A 14,892-nucleotide genomic window follows, 5' to 3' on the forward strand; every position below is an offset into this window, starting at 1 on the left:
ATTATTGAATGCTTACTCTTGCAAGCTCCCTCATGGTTGAGACCACATACTGGTAGTTCGCTGTACCTCTAGTGGATTGCAGCTTGCCTCTAGGCCAGGAGCTCGATTACTCGCGCCGTAGCATCATAATCATCCTCTACTTGTCAACGGTTGGCACGACCCTACGCTTAATGACTTGCAAACTCCATTACAGTGTCTATCTCATGCCAAGTATTGGAAGATAGTGTTGATTCTCGTCTCTAACATGCACTCAGTAGAGAAATCCGGAGACTACCACACTTTTGAAGACAGCGTAGGTGACTCACTATGCGCAGCTCTCGGGCTTTGTAAATGTAGCACTTTGTTACCTGTTGTCCTCTGATCACATTTTATGGGTACTATACCACTACATCGCATCGGTCTGCCTGTCTTCAGGAGAACTTCCTTTCCAGGTCTGGAGAGCACACACCAGATTAGAATTTTTTTTCTCCCCGTTTAGCATGCAGTTCTTCCATGCCATCCAGCCGCGATGTTCATGGGGTACAGGTCCGGATACTATGATGGCGCGATATACCCCCCGGGGTGTCGCCGAGCATATAATGCATCACTGAGCATGTCCAGTCTGATCATTTCGGCTAGAATTGCACCAGAAACAAAAATATCTGGCTTCAGCCATCCTCGTCCATGCGCTAGAGAAATTAGAGGAAATGCTTGACTGTGTAGCATTCTGAAGGCTCGAGTCCTGAACCTTCCGAGGGGCATTAGGCCAGTTGAATCCACGCGACCGACTTCATGGGACTTGATCTTCACAACTCAAGGTTTGCAAGAACGCTTCGGAGTCAAATGGGCCAATCGGTTGCGAGTCTGTTAGAACTCGGGCTTCTGTAGCTCATCGTGTCTCCGGAGGATATTAGAAGTGCGACCTCGACCTGGCCATCGCGATGTTCTTCTAAACTATGAAGAAGACCTACATCGGCTATCATTCATTGCCTCCGTACAGTTGACTCATATTGCGTAGCACTGTTTACCCCATCGCATGACAAATTGTCACTTCGCTAATGATCGTGGAGCAGCCCATCCCTGACTTGTGAGCGGAAAGGACATCGAAGAGTGTAAAAGGCGCACCGCTACGACGAGCTCGCAAGGGAATAGAAGTGCGCATCGGGGTTCTCCTCTGGACACTACATCCTTCACAGACCTATCGATTATAACGATTATAACAAGTCTGGTTACTCACGGGTCGCATAGGAGCAGAATTGTGGAATCGTGGGACCCACGTCTGGGTTCGTGCCAATGGCATACTGTGAACAGCATCGCGTCAAGAAACCGGAGAGCTAAAGGCATCAGTTGGGGAGCGGCACATATCATAGATGAACTGCCCCTCTTAAAAATGAGATGTGGATGGAGGCAGCGCGGGCAGTGGAGGGTCCTTCCGGGTTGGGACGGAGTATTGTATCCGAGTCGGGGCTCAACTCTCTTTCCCCGAGTCTCTGTTCCCTTCCCTGAGGCGGAGGCTTCGTCCTTCACACTCTCATTTGTGTCTCCTCCTGGTCCCACACCACCTCCGTTCATCTGCTTCTTACGTCTACTCCACTCGGCTCCGATCACGATCTGGTGGAAGAAGTGGGGGCATCCGGCCCGCTAGCCGTGTCCGAACTCCAAGATCACCTCACGAACGGGTCCCGCTGGACCACTAAGTATCAAGGAACCTACTGACGGAATGGACTTATTTAGAGTCAGTATTCTAGCTTCTGTTGAACCACAAAATTTCGGAGAGATATATCCAGATTGATAATTAGTCACAGAAGATGATATGTCAGAGATGCTCCACTCTCGATCTCTTATGTGGTGGTGTTAAGCTTATCGGGCAACCTTTCGGGGATCGGTCGAACGAACTGGATCGCAGATTTCGCCCGAACCGAAATCTAATATAACCTTTGGTTGATTCGACTCTGACAGTGACAGTGAAGTATAGTCTCTGAAAACCGACCACAAAAAGAAATTCAGGGTTAGAGCCAAACGTATGGAGAGAGAACCTGTGTCTTCGAAAAGTCATTGTCATTAGGTGAGGAGAAGTGCCTCTTCATGATAAACGCTGGATCGATTAGCTCCGTCGAGGCTGTTCGCGGAAAGTCTCGGCATTACGTAGCGAAATGTCGGTCTGATCCCATGTCTGACGCTATGATGTTCAGGACGAAGGGGGCCCGCCTTTATGGGTATGCATGTGTTGGTGAGGCGACTCACGTGCAAGGAGCTGTGAGACTCGATTGCTTCAGAAGGGGATGAACAAAAAGTCGGTAGTGCCTAACTACCTACTTCGGAATCATGCTTGGCTCCCTCTCGAAGAGATCCGTTTCCTACATCTCCATCATCCAAAACGCAGCTCTAACTCCATACACAATGCCACAATGTTTTCTGTAAGGAGCTTATGTCTAAGAATTGAAGGTAATTTTCTTGGCGCTCGTCGAGCGGTGAGCATCTTCCGCATCTCTGTGCTTTTGACGTCGATGGTGGTTCCAAGCGAAGAGGTTCCGTTGACTCAATGGGAATGACCTACGGTACTCCGAAAGAATGGAAACTAAGCTGTGTGCCAGGTCTTCTCATTGACTCTCGGTCCCGAGACACCACTTCTGTCACGAGTCCGGCCGTTATGAAATCATTCGTGGTACGAGGAATTCCTGGAAATCTATCATCCACCCGACACAAGAACCGAAAATATGCTTAGGCGGCATGCAGCACCAATGCACGAGGACGACAGACGCAGTGTGCGAAGCGGCCAAAGCCGGAGCAATTCGAAAAGAAGATGCAACAACTGATCAGGATGATGCGACTCTGAAAAGGACGTGGAGAGTGGTGGAAAATGCCGAAGCCAGCCTGGGAGAGGGAAGTACGGAGTACCGTCAGTCAAATGGACTTTTGTCACTCCTCATCGGTAACAACTTGCAGCCCCTGAAGTCAAGAACTCTCGTATAGGTAAGATCTGGCGTCGACGTGTCCAATAAAGAAGTGGAAGCCATGCATCATCGATCAATGTTTCTGCAATCTTTGGGCCACGATAAGCCCTGCTGTATCGACCGCAGCTGATAGGCTCAGTAGGAGGCATGATAACCCCGGCACAACCTGCCGGAAATTGCCTAGCCAGCTGGGCAATGACCAAACGAGGTCGATCTGCAGCGCGTGATTGGTTCAAGGACCCAGATGAGTCCCGTGACTCTGGCCCCGCCTACGCGTCGAACTCCTAAAAGCGGGATAGTCTTGGACGTCACGGGCGGCGGAGTAGGACTTGCCTGATTGGGACGAATGGGCTGGGCCGGGCTTACAGACGGGGATGTACTGGGGTTACTGGGGGTACTGGGGGTTATTCAGGGTTGGTACTCCGGAATCTGACCAAACGATGGCGTCGGTATAAGTCTTTCACTCTACCCTCATCCATTCACCATCTTCCTCTCTCCTCCCACCCTCTCACAATTCACCCTGAAACCATTTCAAGAACCCAGTCTCATCTGTTCGGTCGTCTCTCAGTATCATCTCAACTCTCCCTCCCCCCTCTCTCTCACTGCTCTCTTTCCTCTACTCTTGCCAGTCCGGTCGACTCCCATCAATAGATGGCGATCTCGCTTATTCCCCTCCGCCGCCATTCTCACGCATACACCATTGCCCTCTCGCAACCTATTCGCAGACACAGTAGGAATTGAATTGAGAATCCCATTGACCTACGTTCTGTTCTTGATATCTTCTTCATCAACGTCAACGTCATCATGGCAATCGAGGTCCTCCCTCTCACTAAAGCGGATATCCCCGCGGCCGTAGAATGCATCCAGAAAGCATTTGCCGATGATCCATTCTTCCGCTGGGTATTCAACAAGAGATCTGGGGTAAGTATGTCTCCATTCGGAGAAGAGAGGGGTTCGAGGCAGCGATGACCCCCCCCCCCCCCTCTCCCATCGCTACCGCTTCCCTTTCCCTCCGAATGATGTATGATAAGGATACATGTAGAGCCACGCCCATTTCCCATTCCTACCCAAGACCCATCAATAACACGCGAAACCCCCCCAGTTCAATCTCCACCGCAACGCCGCCTCAATGGCCGCCCATTTCCAATACGGACTCTCCTGCCAAGCGCCCATCTATATCGCCAAAGCGACCTCCCCGACGAGTGCCACCGACGACGACAAGGCCGCCTTGCTCTCGAGCGACAACGACAACGAGAGCAACGGTAACGGAAACGCCATCGCGGGCGTGTGCTGGTGGTTCCCACCGCAACCGGCGGACGAGCCCGTGACGTGGACGGTGTGGGCGCAGGACTGGCTCCTCTCCTTCCGCCAGCTGCTGTTCAACATCCGCTTCGGCGGGCGCGGCGGGCTCAACGTGCGGCGGTACTGGCAGTGGAAGCAGCGGCAGGAGCGCACCCACGCCCGCATCTGGACCGACCCCCGCGGCTACTACTTCTGCAACGTGCTGGCCGTCAACTCGGCCATGCGCGGCATGGGCGTCGGCCGCAAGCTGGTCGAGGCAGTCACCCACAAGGCCGATCTCGAGGGCATGCCCTGCTACCTGGAGAGTTCCAAGGGGTTCCCCAATCTGGTCATCTATGAGAAGTTGGGGTTCGAGTTGGTCGAGGAGATTGAGTGTCTTGATGGGAGGGATGCTTGCAAGGTATGTGCTTTTCTTTTCTTTTTCGGCTCTGGGTCTTGTGCAGGTAGAGGCTAACTGGTTCTGTGTAGCTGTATTGTATGATCCGTCAGCCGAAGAAGGCGGATTAAGTGTCTGCAAGGGTTGACTTTGCCGTACTAGGGTTGTTTTCTTGGTTCACAATCGTCTTAATATTGTTGCTAGCTAGCATTACATATGAGCATCAAACCTTAGTTACAGCGTCTACCCTCACAAATCAAACACAGTCATCACCCTATCTGTACCTTTCTCCATTTCCTTGCCATATAATGCCTCCGCGGACCGTAACACTGCATTCTCCACCTCAAACGCAGCCAGATACTCGACCGTCTTACTCTCCACCTCAGTCAACCTCTCCCAGTCCGTCATCCCCACGCCCGCAACCCTCTCCCCGACATTGAAGCGAAAATAGACGTCCGGCGACATTTCAAACCTCCCCTCTAGGTCCCGTGCAACGGTCTCAGCCTCGAGGCTCAGCGCCTCCACCACCGCGACAATCTTGGTCGGCAGAAGCCGCTGGAAGAGCCCCGGCCGACCCAGCTGCACCGGCGGGGGCCTCCCGGCCCCGAGACTCACCACGCAACCCACCGGCCGCCGCTCGTCAAACAGCCGCCTCGCCTCATCGAGCAGCAGACGACATGGATTCTTCGTGCCGAGACTCCCATCCACAAACTCCTCCACCCCGACCCTCACGGGCTTGAACAGCCCCGGATGCGCCGTCACCGCCCGCGCCGCCTGCCAGACCGTGAGGTCCGGGTCGTCGCCCGCCCGATACGTGCGATACGAGCAGAACAGGCGCGCGTATTCCATCGCCTGGGTGCTGCGCACGCAGACGAAGCTGGATAGCATAAGTTTCTTTTCCAGGAAGATTCCTTAGGAGGATAGACTGGCAAGACAACTTACACTCTACAACCCACCTCAGCCCCCCCCTCCCCCTCGGCGGAATTCTCGTTCTCCTCGAGCAATAATGTCCTCTCCGAATCCTGATCCGAGGGAGTCGTGTACCGAATCACGAGGTCCCTCATCGCTGCCTCCATCTCGCGGGCGCTGTATTGCCCGTTCCCGCCGGGATGTCGTTTCCGCTGGGAGAACACCCGCTCCACGAGCTGGCGGTACTCGGTGACGGTCTTGTCGATGGTGAGGCGGAGGCGGCCCAGGAGCAGCGCCAGGAGGCCGCCGTGGCCGCTGCCGCCGATGAGGTCGAAGAGCTCGTGGGGTCGGGGCGGTTCGGGCAGGGCGTGCTGTTGCTGGATGGCGAGGGTGATTGACTTGAGGATTATGAGTTGGCTGAGGGCTGTGATGCCGCCGCCGTCTTTTGACTTGGGGGATTAGCTTTGGTCCAGGAGGGGTTGGAGGTTAGGGTAGGGTTGGGCTTACCAAGAGACAGGAGACGGAGGGGTTTGGTGGATTCTTCGGTGGACATTGTATTGTACTGCACTTTTACATGTGGGTTTCATATACCTGAGCGCTATAATGGTTTCTATTGAGCGTTGGACGAAGATCATTCTTATACTTATAGCAATTATAAAGCAGGGTGGAAGGGCGATGGGGCTGAAGTATAAGCGCTGAGCTTGGCGCCGGTGGTGGAGTTGAGTTTAAAGGTTATTTTTGGTAGGCCAACCACTTCCATCTGTTTTTGAGTCCCATTGTGCTTTCATGATGAGCGCTTCCCAATTAGATCAAGATGAGTTATTATTTGGATTCTGAGGACTGAATCTGGCTGTTGAGACAAGGGTATAAGCGCGCTGTCGCACGCACTAGGTACTCTGTGGCTCCATGGGGTGCCAAGAAAACGTCTGTGAGTTCGGCTTCAACTGACTATATCTCTGAGGGAGGAAGGTCAGTCAGTCAATCAAGATGTAATTTCTTGAAACCTCAATAGAGCCGCTGAGCAATTCTACACTGTCAACCAGGTCAACAGCACGTGAACGCTCAAGCCCTGCGGATCGGACCGACAGCGGAGTCTAAGATGACCGCTGATAAGCATGGGTCGATGAGATGATAACATTAACGGATGAGTCGATATGAGCCATATGCTTTTGTCCATTCTGAGTATAGATAGGACTTCGTAGCGTATGCTTACTGCTTTAGTCCCAATGCTTGGCCAATGGTACGTACTCGACTGACGATGTAATATTCCAGCCAGACTAAGCTGGCTAGTAAATTGCTTCTGACAAGACTATGTAAGAGACATGGCGTGAACACTGAATTTAGCCTCGTCTGGCGATAAATATCCCACTTTAATAAGTATCCCACGTTTCCACTGCTTACTTCGATCTCTACCAGCATTTCTTTCTTAAACATAATCCTATCTTCTCCATCATCGCTTGTTCGTCAAGCAAAAAAACCACAACTTCTCCATCACAATCCCTTCGTCAAGCACATCCTCCGCCATGAGCACCGCCGACAGCTACCTCCCTCCGGCGCTGAGCGCGGAAAGCATCACCGCATTGATCCTCTCCCTCTCCCTCCCCACCCCCACCAGCATCACCCCCCTCGAAGTAAGAGCCGCGTTCCACTCGATCTACCTCATCAGCTTCGCCGCCTCACCCACCACAAAGATCCCCGCCCGCCCCAACCCCGACGGCAGCACGACGCTCGTCCTCCGCGTCTCCGGGCGCCAACTCCCGCGCATCAAGACCCTCAACGAAGTGGGCGTCATGACCTGGGTCCGGACACACACCTCCATCCCCGTGCCCGCCATCCTCCACCACGACGCCACCGAGACCAACCCGATCGGCCACGAGTTCACTCTCCTCGAAAAAGCCCCCGGCGTCAGCCTCGACACGATCTACCCGACCTTATCCGAGGCGACCAAAACCCACCTGGTCCGCCAGCTCGCCGACTACCTCATCGAACTGCACACCCACCCCTGGACGGACGGGTACGTGGGGGGTCTCACCCTCACCGCGTCCGGCGAAGTCGCGCGGGGCCCGCCCATCGACGAAACCTACTGGCAGATACCCGACCTGGAGAAATACTGGTCTTCATCCACTGTCCCTGTAACGAGTCTGGAGACCCTCAACCCCATCCCCCCCGACGGGTTCACGGACTACGTGGCCTTCACCGTCGGCTGTCTGGACCGGTACCTCCACGCCATCGACATCCACCCCGCTCTGGAACCCTACCGGGATCTGGTCCGCCACATCCGCGCCTTCAGGGAGGCGATACAGCGGCCCGAGAATGCGGGGCGGCTGAACGAGATCCCGTATGTCCTCGCGCACAAGGACCTCCACTGCGCGAATATCATGTGCGATCCGACGCAGCCGGGGTGTCCGATCACCGCGGTGCTGGACTGGGAGTTCAGCGGGGTGGTGGCGGCGCCGCGGTGGAATCCGGTGCGGGCGTTTCTGTGGAATGGGCGGGAGGGGGAGGAGAATAAGGCGGAGCGGAACCGGTTGGAGGCGGTGTTTGAGGAGGTGGTGAGGCGGGAGAAGGGGGCGGAGTGGGTGCTGGCGGAGATGAAGTGGCGGAGTCCGTTGCAGGAGGAGGTCCAGAAGGTCGTGAATCACCTGCGCGCGATTATCGAGGTGGTTCCCCGGGGGCAGGCGGGGGAGAGAGCTGGGCTGTGGAGGACGGTTGTGAAGGAGGGGATGAGTTGTGTGAATGGTGGGATGGTGGACTAGATGTTGCTTCACCCGCCCGGCTATCTACTTTACCCGTTCTGTACTATAAATCTTTCCCATCAACATCACCACACCACACCACATGTCACCTCCAACAGTTTCGCACTTCTTCAGCGGTAACTTATCATCCTTGATCATCTAGCTCTCTTACTCGATATTCATCCTCCCGAAAAATGACCACCCCGAAAACCTACCACATCTTCGGCCAAACCCTCGCCACCAGCCTCTCCCCGACCCTCCACAACGCCGCCTTCGCCCACCACCGCCTCCCCCACCACTACACCATCCAAGAATGCCCCTCCCTCGTCGCCGTGCAACACCTGATAAATGCCCCCACCTTCGGCGGCGCCAGCGTCACCATGCCGCACAAGCTGACCGCCTTCCCGCTGTGCGATGCAGTCAGCGACGCCGCGCAACAGATCGGGGCGATCAACACCCTGATCGCAGAGACGCGGGACGGGAAACGTGTAATCACCGGCGACAATACCGACTGGCGGGGGCTGTACGAGCTCGTGGTGGAGTATCTCGCTGGTTGTCTCAGTTCCAGTCGCGACGATGAAGTCGGAGCCGGTGGTCCCGCCACCTCGCTCAATTCGGGCCTCACCTCCCGCTCCAACTCCAGGAAAACAGGCCTCGTCCTCGGGGCGGGCGGTGCAGCCCGCGCCGCAGTCTACGCTCTCATGCAGGCGAACTTTGCCCGGATTGTGGTCGCCAACCGGACGGTCGAGAAGGCGGGCACGATTGTTCGGGATTTCGAGGGGTTAGCGGGGCCCAATGGAGCAACATGCGAGATTGTGGCCATGGAGTACCCGATTCCTGTGGTGGAAAGGGTGAAGCCGGATGTCGTGATCGGGACGGTGCCGGGGGATGTGGTCGTGGAGGCGGATGTAGAGGGGCTGTTCGCGGGACAAGAGCACGAGAACGAGCACGGGTTGGTGGTGGAGATGGCGTACAAGCCCCGGGTGACGGGGTTGATCCGCGCGGGGCAGCAGGCCGGCTGGGAGGTGCAGGATGGGCTGGAGGTGTTGTTGAGGCAGGGGTTTGTGCAGTATTCCCTGTGGACGGGGAGGGAGGCCCCGGTGGAGGTGATGCGGGGGAGTATTGGGAGCATTGCGGGGGGTGTATAGTGTATTTGTGTTCTAGAAAGGAGGAACAGATGGCGCTGTATAGGCTGTGTACAAAACTATACTAAACACCCAAGAAACTTCTCTACAAAGCCAACTCCTCCACCAACAGCTCCCACGCCCTCATCCCCCTCCTCGCATGCTCGCGCGGCACAGCAGGATCCGCCTCCGTCAACGACCGCGAGAACAGCTCCATCGACACCCACCCCTCAAACTTCAGTTCTTTCAAAAACGCCCTCGCCACCTCCACAACAGGCAAATACCCGCCCATCTCCTGCTCAAACAAGAACAACCTCGCATTCCGACTCCAGCTCATCCTCGCCGGCTGACCCTCCACATAAAACGGATGGCCCGCAACAAGCGGCTGCGCCAACCTCTCCGCATCAACGACCTGCACATAAAACACCTTCCTCACATCAACCGTCCGCACCAACCTCCCCAACGACTCAGCCAGAACCCCATCCGCATCGCCCGCCACTTGGCCAGAAACGGCCATCGGATCCGCCCACACCCGCCCCGCGATGTTGAAGGTATCCAAGCAGCACCCGAGATTCGGCCGGTCCACGCGCCGCACCACCTCCCACAGCGTCTCCCAGCTGGAGACGTGCGTCGCCCACGCCAGGTTCTCGTATGCGAACCGCACCACGGGCGTTTCCTGGAGGCCCAGCTCCGCGATCTCGCGCATGTCCGCTACGATTACGTCCAGATCGCCGGTGGTGCCCGTGGGCTGGAAGTTGGACGGGATCTGGATGAGGTCTGTGCCCAGGGTGTGGGCGAGTTTGAACCAGGTGCGTAGTTTGGTGATGCGCTGGGCGTGCGCGGCGCGGTCGACGAGGCCCTCGTAGAAGAGGAAGGGCTGGAGGCTGATGATTTGCAGGTGAAGGGTGTCGCAGAGAGTTTTGGTGGCGCGGGCGGCTGCCAGGAGGGTGGACTCGGTTACGGCGGCCTGGGATTGCTCGCGCGCGAGGTATTCCAGGTCTTCGTAGAAGAGCTCCACGCCGCGGAAGCCGGCGGCGGCGATTTGGGTCAGTTTCTCGGGGAGGCGGTGCGCCCAGGCGCGGCCGACGGACATGGTGGCGATGGCGGGGGTGCAGGGCATGGTGGGTGGTTGTGGAATTTTAGTTGAAATGGTAGGTTGGAGTGATTCGTGCGGTCAATGGTACCCAGATGGGATTGAATGCTTGCAGACGGGACTATATACGTGGACTACTTCTTATCTCACCCCCCACGGCTATATCCACACCCGATCAGCATCAAAAATTGATAGCCGGACTCTCCTCCGCCGCCCGCCGCAGCACCGCCCACGCCTCCTCCACCGGCAGATTGCGGCTCGCCTCCTCCCCGCACCACAGCCGGTACTGCTCCTGGATCTGATGGCCGATGATCTCCGTCCCCTCCACCGTCGTCCACCCATGCCGTTCCGCCGCCTTCAGGAACCGCGTCCGCCGCGGCTTGAAGCACATATCCAGCAGCACGCCTTTCCCGTTGGTTTCTATGGACGTAGATGCAGATGCCGGGGCAGAAGCCAGGAACGCCTCCACAATCGCATGCACCTCGACTTCCTCCGAGGTAGTCGGCTCCGCATCCGGCACCGTGCCAACCACATAGAACGGCCGCTCCGGCAGCGCAGCCACCTGCTCCACCTGCGTCACATGCACGAGCTCCAATCTCCCGCCGTACACCCTGTAACACTCGTCCGCGAGCTCCCTCACCTCACCTGCATCCCGGTTGACGATGTAGATCGTGGAGCATTTCAATTCAGCGTGGAGCGCATACACCGCCGCGCGAGCAGCGCCACCCGCCCCGATGATCGCCGCCGGCTTCCGCCTGCCGGAGGCGCTGGCCCCCTCCAGGCAACCCAGGACCCCGCGCCAGTCGGTGTTGGTGCCGCGGAGGGCGCCGTCCGCGGTGCGGTAGACGTTGTTGCACGCGCCCAGCGTCACGGCGGGCTCGTCCAGCCCGTCCAGGTGCGCCATGATCGTCCGCTTGTAGGGCATGGTGACCACGGCGCCGCCGCTGAAGGTCGGCGCCCGGAACAGCGCCATCGCTTCTTCCACGGTGGCGCACTCGCGGGCCTGGAAGTGCCAGTCCGAGTGGCCCAGGGCGCGGAAGATGTGGTTGTGCATAGGAGGCGCGATGGAGTGGGTTACGCCTATGCCCACGAGGTAGGAGAATTTATTGGGCCAGGGTTGAGGTGGGGGGTCCATTTTTGGTGTGTGATGGGAGTGAAGATGGAAAGATGAAACGAGGGTGAGGATTGATAATGGTATAGTAATTCTCGTGGTGGGTTCGTTGGATGTGGTTTGTATTGTCAGTGGCAGGCTTAAATGGCTCTCGTCTCGGGGATGAGTATACCCGCACACGGGAAGAGTCTCTCCCGATGGCCAGCGACGGCATGGGGGATTTCCGAACCTTAAAAACGTCTACTGCACCCCACGGCGTTCTCCGCACTCTCTTCATGCATACAAGTCCCAGAACCTGTTACATCAGAATCGAACGCCGTTTGCAATACACTTACACACAATGCCAGACCTGCACTCCCTCCCCGCCGGTTCGCGCCCGGAACATGCCATCCGCAACAACGGGCCCCGCGACCTCGCGCTGGAGCGATACATGCTCCGCGAGCTCGCCGAGGGCTGGCCCTGCTACCGCGACGCCTGCGAGTGGGAGAACCTGCGCTCCATCTTCCACCCGGACGCCCACATCTACACGACCTGGACGGGGCTGACCCACCACCGGGCCTTCATCGAGGCCTCGCAGGCCGGCATGGACAACAGCGCCTTCATCATGCACCGCATCCACGGCAGCACCACCGACATCGACCCCGCGGCCACCCGCGCCGTCACCAAGATGAAGGCGACCATCACGCAGCGCTTCGCCGAGCTGCCCTGCCACGCCGGCGGCGTGTGTGAGGCCGATGCCGAGAGCGACTGCCGCTTTATCTTCTTCTGGCAAAAGGTGCAGGCCGACGACCCCGATCACCCGGAGTTGGGCGGCCAGTGGCGCGCCGTCTTTGTCCGGCATTGGTACGAGAAGGATAAACTGATCCCCGTGACGCCGGATCGGGTGCCGGTGTTGGATCACGAGCGGCTGCGCGCATATCCGCCGGGTTATCGTCATTTGGCGTACCTGCAGGAGCAGACGATGGGGGTGAAGGTACTGCTCGATCTGCCGGGCCATCGCAGGGAAGGGGACAGTGCAAATGGGCGGAAGCATGATTTGTTGTATTGGCAGGCCAAGGAGTGGCTGGATGGGAAGGAGATGAGTTGGGAGTGATTGTTGTGCCCGGAGCTTGTACGTCTGACTCATTTGTTGTACATCTGGATAAAGCGATACTTAGGAATCAATGATCGCAAATGAGTGACTACTCTCTGCCAGTGACTCTGCCAGTCAAGTATCCTCGGGTATATACTGAAGCTGCTCGAGGAAGTCTGTGTCCATGTTGCCCGCATAGAAGCCCAGGTTTTCCGCGAATGTGGGTTCGTGTCTAACAGATTTGTTAGTGGTCGAACAATACAGCGTGGTTGCAGAAGACATACCTGCTGGCTGGGATCGACGTCATGATCTCTTCGAATAAGGCATCAAAGTCCTCGGTTTCCTGTGTCTGCACTGGTTGTGTGGCCAAAGATCCAGAAACATTCCAAGCGGACGTCGGAATCTGGGGTATGACTGGTGCAACCACCATATCACTACGTTCTACTGCTGAGCCTGGCACTTGCCGGGCGGGGGTATCGAGAGGAGGACCAGACATACTGCTTGTTACTCGGTGTCTGAACAGTGGTACCTCCGAGTCCTGGCGGGCGCCGGCGGCATCTTCGAGCTTCAGCATGTCCACATGACGAGAAACTCGATCTTTCAGCTGTCCCGCTTCGTCACTTCCGAAGCATCGGGATGAGGTCTCTAAAGACTTTCTAGCCTGGAATGTGAAGCAACGAAGCAGTGGGGTTGAGCTGAAATTGTCGGTAATCTGCACGTAGTCATCAAGCAGGTTGACCATCGTGCGCACGTTCCGAGCCGTCTCTAAGGCTGCGGAAGCATCCTCCAGCTTGCACTGCTCGACCAGGTGTAACAAGGCGAAAGATGAAGTGAGATGAAGGATCAATAGAGGGGGCGTAGCATATTCCCGGCCCTTGTATGGGCGTTGCTCGGATATCTGCTTCTGTAAGCGTTGCAAGTCTACCAAGACCTCATGTGCAGAGATGACGCCCGAGGTGCACAGCGGCAGGCGATTGAGGATCCGCATGAACTTGTGGATCATGTTGAAAGTGCTCAGAGCACGAAGAGGGCTCTTCGAAATGAATCGCGTTTCCTCACCCTGGACTCGTCTCGTCATGGTCCAAGTGTCCCATTCATCCACGTCATCCTCGTCAACCTGTGCACAGACCTGGTGTTCTGGTCCGAGTAAAGCTGGTGATTTGTGGACCAGAGCCGATATGATCCCGTCAAGGAAGGTACAGCCAACGAAAGCATGCTTGGAACGGTGAGTCCGCGCTGGCGCGGGCAAGACGGCGAGTAATCGAGTCGCGTATCCCACAAGCACCCATGCCTGATCGAGATCTCCCCGGTCAAGATGACAGAGGACGAGGATGAGGAGGGCTTGGATATGGCTCAGTTCTGTCCCCTCATAGTTCCCGATGAGTCGCATTTGAATCGACTGCTGTATTTTCGAGCGGAGCGATCGGGTCATGGTAGATGTGTAGGCAATAATGGCCCAGAGCACGAGACGACACGCAGAGTCTCTTGGTGAGCCCGAGTGGGTATGCATAACGCGCAGGATGTCTCTGCGTTCGACTATTGGAAACCAGCAATGGGTGTGAAGGAAGTAGGAATCCACCAACTCGGGTGTATTATCTGGAAGTGGCAGATCCAGTGATATCGGAGTATGTTGGGGTGGAGTGTCTTCCCGCTGTTGTTCTTCTCTCCCGCTGTGTCTGGGGACTTCCCTTTCCATCTCCATCTGCTCTCCTTCTTCTCCTTCACCCAGGCAGTTCTCCACCAGATCCTCTCCCAGCCCATCATCATCAAAGACAATGTCGCCTGCATCATCTCCAGCCTCTGCTTGACTCAAGTAAATAACCTCTTTGGCGGGCTTTGACCTCCTCCAACGGTCGGCCAACTCACTGCAAGCGAGACGCTTACCCTCCCGAGCACCTCGGACGATACGCTGCAGCGTGCTCTCACTATTAGGGACCCGTTCGAGGATAATCCCGAGCGCGACCTCCAAGCTCCTCACATATCCCGATTGCAACCCTCTTCGTCGACTGCTATTTTGATACGTGCACGTCCGGTTTGCCGCCTGGCAGATGGAGCACACGGGCTGCTCGCCGCCGCACTTGGACTTCCGACGCCGACATTGGTCACACGCCCGGCCAATGCGCTTTCTCTTCGGCAATCTGGGATTTGGCATGACATAGAAACCCAAAGACTGCAATGCATGAACCTGACAGACAGCATTGTGCACGCAGATGTCTCGTCTGGTTCAGATCCCGGGA

At 56.6% G+C, this 14,892-nt stretch overlaps 7 protein-coding genes across 7 annotated transcripts; 4 read left to right on the forward strand and 3 right to left on the reverse strand.

Moving 5' to 3' along the window:
• The first annotated feature begins 3,390 nt into the window (after positions 1 to 3,390).
• On the forward strand, positions 3,391 to 4,882 carry BO95DRAFT_510032 (uncharacterized protein). The gene is made up of 3 exons (XM_025591321.1): positions 3,391 to 3,854; positions 4,036 to 4,635; positions 4,704 to 4,882. The coding sequence occupies exons 1-3, from the start codon at positions 3,738 to 3,740 to the stop codon at positions 4,740 to 4,742; spliced, it is 756 nt and encodes a 251-aa protein (XP_025448037.1). The 5' UTR covers positions 3,391 to 3,737; the 3' UTR covers positions 4,743 to 4,882.
• BO95DRAFT_458269 (FabD/lysophospholipase-like protein) lies at positions 4,861 to 6,073 on the reverse strand (the record flags this gene model as incomplete). The annotated part of the gene is made up of 3 exons (XM_025588539.1): positions 4,861 to 5,488; positions 5,554 to 5,962; positions 6,028 to 6,073. The coding sequence occupies 3 exons, from the start codon at positions 6,071 to 6,073 to the stop codon at positions 4,861 to 4,863; spliced, it is 1,083 nt and encodes a 360-aa protein (XP_025448038.1).
• Positions 6,074 to 7,043: 970 nt separating this feature from the next.
• BO95DRAFT_477970 (phosphotransferase family protein) lies at positions 7,044 to 8,276 on the forward strand (the record flags this gene model as incomplete). Its single annotated transcript, XM_025590011.1, has 1 exon — positions 7,044 to 8,276. The coding sequence occupies one exon, from the start codon at positions 7,044 to 7,046 to the stop codon at positions 8,274 to 8,276; it is 1,233 nt and encodes a 410-aa protein (XP_025448039.1).
• A 173-nt stretch (positions 8,277 to 8,449) lies between these two features.
• On the forward strand, positions 8,450 to 9,403 carry BO95DRAFT_469780 (shikimate dehydrogenase family protein; the record flags this gene model as incomplete). Its single annotated transcript, XM_025589469.1, has 2 exons — positions 8,450 to 8,807; positions 8,907 to 9,403. The coding sequence occupies 2 exons, from the start codon at positions 8,450 to 8,452 to the stop codon at positions 9,401 to 9,403; spliced, it is 855 nt and encodes a 284-aa protein (XP_025448040.1).
• An 82-nt stretch (positions 9,404 to 9,485) lies between these two features.
• BO95DRAFT_469781 (3-dehydroshikimate dehydratase) lies at positions 9,486 to 11,688 on the reverse strand (the record flags this gene model as incomplete). The annotated part of the gene is made up of 2 exons (XM_025589470.1): positions 10,801 to 11,688; positions 9,486 to 10,433 (listed from the first exon to the last, which is right to left on the reverse strand). Exons 1-2 carry the CDS (start codon positions 11,605 to 11,607, stop codon positions 9,486 to 9,488), a joined length of 1,755 nt encoding a protein of 584 aa, XP_025448041.1. The 5' UTR covers positions 11,608 to 11,688.
• A 98-nt stretch (positions 11,689 to 11,786) lies between these two features.
• On the forward strand, positions 11,787 to 12,676 carry BO95DRAFT_469782 (putative pathogenesis associated protein Pep2; the record flags this gene model as incomplete). The annotated part of the gene is made up of 1 exon (XM_025589471.1): positions 11,787 to 12,676. Exon 1 carries the CDS (start codon positions 11,924 to 11,926, stop codon positions 12,674 to 12,676), a length of 753 nt encoding a protein of 250 aa, XP_025448042.1. The 5' UTR covers positions 11,787 to 11,923.
• A 114-nt stretch (positions 12,677 to 12,790) lies between these two features.
• Positions 12,791 to 14,807, reverse strand: BO95DRAFT_402621 (uncharacterized protein; the record flags this gene model as incomplete). The annotated part of the gene is made up of 2 exons (XM_025583894.1): positions 12,791 to 12,887; positions 12,940 to 14,807. 2 exons carry the CDS (start codon positions 14,805 to 14,807, stop codon positions 12,791 to 12,793), a joined length of 1,965 nt encoding a protein of 654 aa, XP_025448043.1.
• Between the last annotated feature and the right edge of the window lie 85 nt (positions 14,808 to 14,892).

This window comes from Aspergillus brunneoviolaceus (genome assembly GCF_003184695.1).
Source record: "Aspergillus brunneoviolaceus CBS 621.78 unplaced genomic scaffold BO95scaffold_1, whole genome shotgun sequence".
Lineage (NCBI taxonomy): Eukaryota > Fungi > Ascomycota > Eurotiomycetes > Eurotiales > Aspergillaceae > Aspergillus > Aspergillus brunneoviolaceus.

What these genes read in the sequence shown, in the direction of transcription:
- BO95DRAFT_510032 (XM_025591321.1), top strand. Translation starts at nt 3,738, where the DNA reads ATGGCAATCGAGGTCCTCCCTCTCACTAAAGCGGATATCCCCGCGGCC. An exon ending in TATTCAACAAGAGATCTGGG is followed by an intron (nt 3,855 to 4,035) that starts GTAAGTATGTCT and finishes AAACCCCCCCAG; the next exon opens with TTCAATCTCCACCGCAACGC. An exon ending in ATGGGAGGGATGCTTGCAAG is followed by an intron (nt 4,636 to 4,703) that starts GTATGTGCTTTT and finishes GGTTCTGTGTAG; the next exon opens with CTGTATTGTATGATCCGTCA.